This window comes from Ceratina calcarata, unplaced genomic scaffold (assembly GCF_001652005.2).
Source record: "Ceratina calcarata isolate Rehan_Ccalc_2016 unplaced genomic scaffold, ASM165200v1 scaffold294.2, whole genome shotgun sequence".
Taxonomy (NCBI): Eukaryota; Metazoa; Arthropoda; class Insecta; order Hymenoptera; family Apidae; genus Ceratina; species Ceratina calcarata.
The window spans coordinates 452,846-461,805 of record NW_017151812.1 but is presented as its reverse complement, the minus strand read 5'-3'; the positions used below and the strand labels follow the sequence as shown (position 1 = coordinate 461,805).

Below are 8,960 nucleotides of genomic sequence, written 5' to 3'. Positions count from 1 at the left end.
TCTGAAGGGGTACCCCTTGGAAAAATCTCGGAAAAATCGAAAATTTTTTTTTGTTCTTTATTATTAGCAATGTTCTTCCGACGTCTGATTTCTTTTTAAAAAATGCGTTTCTAAAGTGCATAAACCTTTGGGATTGACTGTATAGCCAATACATCCTTAAATGATAAAAATTTACGAGGTAGATGCGTTGTGAGAAACTGGGGTGGTTCGTCAGTGTAAAGATTACACGTGTGTCTAAAATCATGTATAAAACAATTGAGTCTAGTGTAACGTTAACACATTTACTTTGATAATACTTGAAACTCTTTTCATAATAAGTATTAAGTAACCAATACACTCACTTGTGTCTCTTGCCGATTATTTCATACAATACCGCACTGATTCGCAGAGAGATTCGAGGTATAGCGATATCGCATTTTCAAAGGAACAGAAATGTTTCGTAATGAACATCAAGTCGTATGCTTATACTTTACTGTAATAAACGCGTCGGTTCGCTTAGGATCTATGATGTTACGATTTTTATCAAACCGATCGTTGTGAACAAACGAATTTCTCGCTTACAAACTAGCGTATACATAATATGAAACTGCTCGTTAGTTTTATAAAAAATGCAACGCACGGTGTCACTCATATAAAAATCTGAATTATTTGTACGCCCACTCCTAACGTCTAAAAACGAAATTAATTGATTACAAATAAGTCGTCCGATTTGCGCATACAGCAGTGTCTTGATCGTTTGAAACTCTCTACGTGTGATCATGATTAATATCGTGAAACGAAGTCTTTTCTTGATTAAATTATTATTAAACATGCGCGTATATGTACAACGTTGAATGCTCTCGGTGTTCTATACCGTCGCAGTTTCATATTGTTAAACGGGAAATCGGGTCACCGGTATTTGTTTCAACTGATCGTAAGTAAACATCTGCTGTAATTAATCTTCGTTTAGGAACGAGAGTAAATCAACTTAATTGTCTGAATGAAAATAACATAACTTACTCCGCAAACTACGCAACAGAATTGTACATATAAAAATACATTTAATACATACGCATGTACGCAAAAGAAAATACATAATCCTAGTGAAAAATGTTTAAATAATTCACAGTAATGTGAAACGAAAATTACTCGATAATCGTTACAAAATACAACACTAGTTTTGTCATTGCATCCAGGTAAATATCTTCAGTACATTTTCGCCACTAAAGAAGCAACACTCGACCTTTTCTAATCTTTACTCCCCGGGAAATGAATCCCGTTTTCCAGGACTCCTCGTTTCAGAATCGAACATCAATAAAAGTTTGATAAGTAAAGAAATATCATAGATGGAAGCCAAGTACTATAAAATACGTTCTATATCAAATAAACGGTTGAAATGATTATATATAAGTAATAACAATTTTAAACGTTATTACCATAGGTAATCATTTTTAAATCCGTTCGAGTTATTCGATTGAATGGTGAATCATTTCAATAAATAAAAAGATACTAACAGGAGTTGGTAGTAAGGTAGGTATATTATACTAAATGCAAAAAGTTACAATACATTTGATGTTTCTTTTTTTTTATCATTTTTCCTTTAACATTATTTCTTTTTTTCTGTGTAGTAACGTCGACCATGGTACACACAAACTGGCCCGGTAGACCGAAATAAAAATGTATACTACAAAAATTCACAACTTATTATTCGCCATCTTCTAATTCTTATATTGTTATAATTATTTGTGTTTCTTTTCTCATATTCCTTTCTTCGTTCATTATATTTATCTTCATTATTATTATTATTTTTATTATTATTATTATTATTATTATTATTAATAATCACTTAAAAACGAAAACATTCACACTAAAAATTTTCGGAGCTTTCGTTCAGATATAAAGAGGCAGTCTCGCGTATACGTGTGGCTTCTGAACACTTTGTTTTCAATGCAGTTTGATACATTAACATTATGTATGTGATGCACATCGATGTACGCCTAGCGATTCCAACGAACTAATCTAAAAACTGTATATACATTCGGAAAATTGAAATAAAAGCAAAGGTCCAAGTGCTTGATTGCACTCTACCCCCCGACCGTAGAGAAACAGTTCGTTAAAATACTCGGGCATAAAAATTTGTTATTCCCTTTTAAACAAATGAACGTTAAGTAACTGAATCGTCATCGACGTCGTTGATTGATTATATATAAAATTTGCTTTCACGCTATCATTTGTACATGTGACTGCAGGATAATCGACGTATATATGGTGTTAGCTTAAAACTGGGTTTCGAAAACCAAAAGGAAACTTATTATTATACGGTGACCGTTCTCGATAGAAAAAGCTTATCCTCAGATGACTGGACAGTTGTTACTAACGAGCTTTCTTTACAAATAGTTTGATTATTTAACGAACGAACAATTCGGCCAACTAATCACGCGAAACTACCTCTTTATCTATGACTGAGATAAAGCAGTATCATCGCGTTATAAATACAAACCAATGTTTTAAAAACATTGAAATTCGTTAGGGAAAAGAAAAACGAATTTCACCGAGCAGAACTCTGCCTAATTGATTATATGTACGTATGTATATATCTTAAAGGAAAATGTACGCTGGAGGGGAAATAATTAAACGGAGGCTACGCGCCGACCAGCGATGACTCTGCCACATCCCGGACATAGCAATTGTAACACATTCGATTACAAACTATTGCGGATGTTTAATGTAGACTACGTAACAATTTAATCGATCAATAAGAAACGTAAAATAATTACTTTTCATATGTTCTCAGCCTTAGTGTCGTAGCATTTCGCGGTTTAGTCGCCGTGCACTTTGCAATTTCAATTTTCTTTCTCCCCGGATACGAAAAGGTGAGCTAATTTATCACCGTCCAACGTCACCGTTCGTCGTCACCTCCTCTGTTCTTCGGCGTTTATGAAAAAACACAGTTCAAAATTGCATTTCGTTTCCCTGTATTCTTTTGTTTCTTTTTTTTTTTCATTTGTGCACTTGGATCACGAGACGAGGTGTGCACGCGTACGAGATGGCACATAAATTATACCGTGTACGCTATATCACTGTACAGAGACGATGGTAATCGCGTTATTATTTTTATTTTTTGCACTCCCGATTCTCCTATATTGTTCCAACGTTCACTTGACAGATTTCCGTTCGAATTATTGTTCGATAACACTTAATGTAATGACAATTTAGAGATAATAATTGTACTCCGGTAAGAGAAAAACTAAAGTCTGTGTCGAATAGGCCAGAAAAATATATAGCTTTGTCTCTAATAATCGCAGGACTCATCTTGCTCGACTTTCACTAGAAATATGAAAATATTTCCGGCTGTTTGCTTCCTGATCAACAGTTTCTCTCTCTCTCGCTCGCTCGTTCGCTCGATCAGACGCGCAGGCACTCTTTTCTTCGCTTTCTCTCCCATTCTTTCTTTCTTCTATCTCGTCTGGCCTAGCACCTTTATACGGACACGTGTCGAAAATACAGATAGGAAAATACTATCTACACATTAGGGTACTTATGAAGATACAGGAATCAAAATATCTCTCAATTCCATTCGGTGATATACAGTAAGTGCAGAGTTTACGTGCTGAATTTACTTCCCCCACGCAAACGATAAATCTAATTCCACTAAATCGCTGTTTATTTACTTCGCGAGAATAATACTATGTTCGTTCGTGTAATAAAGTAGATCGGGACATATTTGAAAGTGTAGTCTTAGCCGGCGTGCGAGAGAACGGTTAACAAGACCTCTCAGAAATGAACGTCTGTTTCTTTGTCGATCTAATTATTCATATTGAAGTATAATGTCGAGGGAAAAAGAGTGAAAGAAGTTTGTAACGTGTACCTTCGTATGAGAGCATCGATCGGTTTCGATCGATCCTGAAGAATTCCTATTCACTTATAATAATTACAAGAATAACGCTAGATTACGTTGGTAAGTGGGAAAATGTTTTTTCTTTTCGTCATTGTACATTGCTAATACATCTCGACAATTTTCTTTCGTAATTACGATAAAGTCAAGCTAAAATCTTGTGTTGCTATAACGGTACTAGGTCTTTTGTCTTAGCAGCGCACTGCGAGTTCTGCGATCACCAGAGGCTATTAAATCGTTATTATTCTGTTAATCGTGTGAAATTCTGACTGTTTAACCAATTTCTAGATGATATGACCGTTCACATAAATTTGAGAGAAGCGAAAATAAGAAATAGGCGAATATCGACGGAGGTAGGGAAAAGCAAAAGCCTAGTGCGTAAAGATGCATGGAGGAATCGGAAAAGGAAATGGAACAAAGATCGGTGGATTGGAACAAAGTAGAGCATAAGCAGTATGTGATTGAATTAGGAAACGGCGAGACCAGCTGCAGTCTAAGGATACTGTCCTACTATCAATCGATACCGGTCGATTGATAGTCGGCCCATATTGCATGAGAAAAATCATCTGTGTCTTTGTATGCGACCACAGAACAGCCGCAGTTCTCTACTCGTTAACCAACACCGACCAACTACCCACCTATGAACATTATTGCCGACAGTCTACAGTTAGGTGGAACGTTTCATCGGCAGTCAATTAATTAACTCGAGAGGATATGAAATGTACGACGATATTCCATAATTATGACGGTTCGTATCCTCTCGTTTTAATTTTCGTTTAGTTTGGCTCGCGACTTATTTATTACGACAGCGGAATTCGCACCGCTTGTGTCTCCTTAATGTGATTGGCAAACGGAGGAAATGAAGAGAGCGACGTGTGATTTTCACGGTTTTTGTTCAACAGAAAAAAAAGGAGGTATGCTATCGAATCCAGGCTCGATATTTTTGTATGAATATGAACGGGTTCTATACGTGTGAATATATACGAGGTGTTTCTAATACTGTCCCTCGTATTCGTGTGCTGCACACGTGTTCCGATGGTTTTTCCTTGTCTCTATCTCAGTTCTCTTTCACTTTGTATCACAAAAATTGGCAACAAATTCGTTCCTAGGATGGTCTTTTAAGAAACGCGATCTACTAAGAGGGAGACAAAGCTGGAACCATATATTTCTAACGGGGAAATCACACGTCGCTCTGTTATACGTATGTGATGCGAGTGGATGCAGTTTTGTAAATGAAGTCTGTAGATTGCCGGATGTCGATGTATGAAGGACGAACTCGTAATACTTCATCAAATGTCCAACCGAGTTGGACGTTCGATGAATTATTTTACTAAACAATTATATTTATTATTCACGAACACGACGAACTTAGTTTAAATGCGAAAAACCCGATTTTACAATCGAGTTCGTGTTCCATACGGTTTGAGCTGGATCTAGAATTTCTGCTTGGCGAACGATGCAAGCGATGTTTTATTAAGCGTAAAAGGATAGCGCCTTTGATCGTGTCGTGTGGCATTGTGATATAGTTCTGGATTTTGAGTTTAGAAATGAGGATGGTAATTATATACCGGTGACTTGTTCAAGAAGAAAGAAACTTGGGAGTGCCTGCAACGTTGCTTCGACTATTAGCGGCGATTTTGGTAACTTGTGTTACTCGGGTTACCGGACTGCCGCATTCCGCCGCCAACCCTTCCGCCATCGCCGCCTCGCGAGAAACCGCCGCGTCCGCCTCTCGCGCCATGCTGACCGCCCCTCATGAGGCCTCCAGGTCCACCTATGCAAAATAAACGAATGTTGTATAGAACTTCCAAGAAAGACCTGAATAATTCTATTATGTAATCGATTTTAACGAAATATTTAGGAAATTGTTGTATGTAAGATTGAGAGTATTAAGACAGACATGTAAAAAGATTCCGGTTGTATGAGTGATTTGACAAAGAAAGATAAAATATATTATTTTGTTTTCCGCAATATTTATCCGTCGACTAATCTATACTTATTAAATACAAATACGAAGATATTACGCACCAGGACCCCGTTGTTGCTGCTGCTGCTGTTGTCCACCCATTGCTCTCATGTTACCGTCGTTAGAATTTAACCGGCCACCACTGCCTTCCATCGTCCTAGGCCTGACCTTCTTCTCTTCCACATTAAGTTTTTGTCCGTTCTCAGCAGGGTAATAAATTGGCTGAAGTCAACAATCAAAATTATAAATCACACTTTCCTTCTTACGAAGATTCCCAAAAATTCATACTAACCAAGTTCTGTAAAACTTTGCTGACAACTTGTTGATCTTCAAAAGTGATGAACCCGTAATTAGGCACTTTTCCTGTATTGTTCCCTTGCGGTCCTTTGCACCTATCGTTCGATTTACTATGTATGCGTAACTCTACCACCCTACCATAAGACTCGAACACTTGACGCAAATCATCTTCGGACGCATTGTGCGGCAAGTTTCCAAGGAACAATTGATGAGCATCACTGTATTGACTTTGTCTCGCACCACGACGATCGCCATCTAAACAGTTTATTGCTTGCTGTTTAATACATGTCTAATATTGCAATCTTAATGAAAGAACTTGCTTTTAAACAACCACTCTTACCTCGTTGTACTGCTCCACCTCTGGGAGGTCGCTGTTGCTGATGTTGCTGTTGGGGTTGTTGATTGCCAACTCTATGAGTCGGCTGTTGAGGTGTAGTGACGTTAGTCGACGTGGACAGTGCCGGGCCAGTGCTAGTCGGATGTAAGGGTGATCTGTCGTCTAAACGCAAGTTCGTCATCGGCGGCTGAAAATATAGCGTAAAGTGAGTATTTAATAGAAATTAACGAAACTATTGGTTATTAACATTATTTCTACGAAGCGGTGTCAAAAGACACTTGTCAAGTTTTAACTTATGAAGTCCTCCACTTTTTAGTTGAAATAGGTATACACAAAATCGTAGTAGAAATAGTGTTAAAGAGAAGTATTAAAATGTATATATACCGGTGACATGGATAATTTGGGAGCCTGAGGACTAGTAGCGCCTGTGTTGCTTGGAAACGATTTCACAAGATTCGCGTACGTTTTCGGCTCGCTACTGGTCACAGTCCTATTCGTCACTTGGTGTTCCGGCTCGGACTCTTGCACAGAAGTAGAAAATGTCTCAGCCTCGGGCTGATCACGAGTTTCATTCGACTGAGCCTGTGGTTCGGTTTCTGTCTGCTGCTGCTGCTCGACCGAGGTATCCAGTTCTGCCTCTTGTACGAATTGTACTTGCGACGCTGATTCGTTTATGTATGGATGCTGCTGTGCTGGAGGAGGAGGTAATGGCTGCTGTTGCTGCTGCTGCTGCTGCTGCGGCGGTTGCTGACTGATCAGCGGCGTTTCTTCATGAACCGATCCGTTTAGAACTTGTTGCATCACAGGGTGCACCTACAGTAAGATAGGGGAATTAAGATAATTTAAGATAGTGTAAAATAGATGTCAGATAAGATAAAATTGTAACCGAGAAGAGAATCAATTAATAAATACATATACTACAAACTTTTACTTCCAACTGTTTCCAACTATAGTACTAAACTCACGTGTGATTGTTGCAGCTGAGGAGCATAGTACATTTGTTGCTGTTGCTGAAGCACGGGTTGTTGAGCAGGAATGAGAGGTGGTTGAGCCTGAGGTTCGGTAGCTGCAGCCGGTGTCGAAAGTTGCTGTCCTCGATTTTGATGCTCGTCTTCCTCTGGCTCAGAACGAACACTCTCTTCGCCTTCTCTTTCTCCAGACTCACTTACGACTCCTTCTACTCCACCTACGTCCGTTTCTTCCTCGTCGGGGAAGATTAAGTCTTGGTAACGGAATATGTCGTTATGTACATAATACGTTTTTGGTGCTTGTATTGCCAGCACGAACGTTTGCGTAAAACGACGCATCGGTTGTCCAGCATTAGATAATTCACCAGACACCTGTAAACATATCGTTAATGAATTTATTTTCGTCATAACAGGCGAATAGTGTCCTCACTTTTATCACAATTTTTACTCACTGGCTTAAGATTGCATATGAAAATTATAGAAGAAAGGCAGTGAGTAGAAATTGGGACGTTTATTATATTTATAAATATTTATTTTTCACTTACTTGCACAACGACACCATTCTCAAGAGTAAGCTGCGAATCGACCTGACTTATCTTCGCATGACAATCTCGAAAATTTAATTGTTGAATTTTTTGATGTATTTGTTTTTGACCAATTGCAGGAGTCGATTCTCTGTTAGAGTCCAGACCCCCGTGCACGAAGGACGAATGCTGATTGTAAAATCTATAATTTTGCGCATCGAACGTTAGTATAAGTGAAACAACGTAATAGAAAAATTCGTTTACCTATGAAGATGCGCAGGAGCTTGGTTGAGTAAAGTGTAATATTGCCGGACAAATTCACGACCGACATTCTGCGGAGAAGGGGATGCCTCCATGACCATTTTTTTATTCCTAACGTCTAAAATAGTATTTTGCTCAAATAGCAGTAAATTCTTCACTTGGCAATTGTTAAAAGTAGATGTTCAGGTATCTGAAACAGAAAAATATTTATCAAGTTCACAGCTATATCAGATTACTCACAAATCATATCTTTGTTCTATGTATTTAACAAAGAATACATCAACTAATAAGAATCGTATATCTTGTGAAAAATTTACATTTCTAAGCTAATAAGATTTACTTATTCTCATCGCATCAATACAAAATATATGTATTATACACAAAGGCTGTAACTAATGTCTACACATACATATTATACAAAGAATACAAACAATAAAAAATAAATTAAAAAAACAGTTTCGGGACAAAGACAATTTAAAATTGAAGACGTATTTGGAACTAAAATAATTCGATGCTACATTTTCTTCGTTTCATAAATCAATTCCTGATAGTAGAGAATAAAATTTATGCGTACACGATGTGAAAAAACTGTAAAATTCCTACATTAGACCGTAATGAGACGCGTGTACAATCACGTCTTGGGCGAACATGTGCTCGCGGTTGTATAATATTTACGTAAATTTTCTTCGTAAGGCAGTGGTTGAAAAACAGGAAACTATAGCTCGTCTATGAA

The 8,960-nt window shown here is 37.7% G+C and overlaps 1 protein-coding gene across 3 annotated transcripts in view; it reads right to left on the bottom strand.

The window, feature by feature from the left end:
* Positions 1-1,498: 1,498 nt before the first annotated feature.
* rin (ras GTPase-activating protein-binding protein 2) overlaps positions 1,499-8,960 on the bottom strand; it is a 9,548-nt gene continuing 2,086 nt past the window's right edge. For 2 of the 3 annotated variants that reach the window (XM_026812719.1, XM_018022861.2), the window contains exons 2-9: positions 8,231-8,417; positions 7,988-8,168; positions 7,440-7,814; positions 6,859-7,287; positions 6,478-6,661; positions 6,133-6,392; positions 5,903-6,062; positions 5,500-5,648 (exon numbers count right to left, since the gene is read on the bottom strand). In XM_026812719.1, the coding sequence (XP_026668520.1) occupies positions 5,500-5,648; positions 5,903-6,062; positions 6,133-6,392; positions 6,478-6,661; positions 6,859-7,287; positions 7,440-7,814; positions 7,988-8,168; positions 8,231-8,328 (1,836 nt within the window). In that variant the 5' untranslated portion in view covers positions 8,329-8,417. Of the gene's footprint in view, positions 5,649-5,902; positions 6,063-6,132; positions 6,393-6,477; positions 6,662-6,858; positions 7,288-7,439; positions 7,815-7,987; positions 8,169-8,230; positions 8,418-8,960 lie in introns of those variants that run through there. The other variant, XM_026812720.1, reaches the window with a different exon arrangement.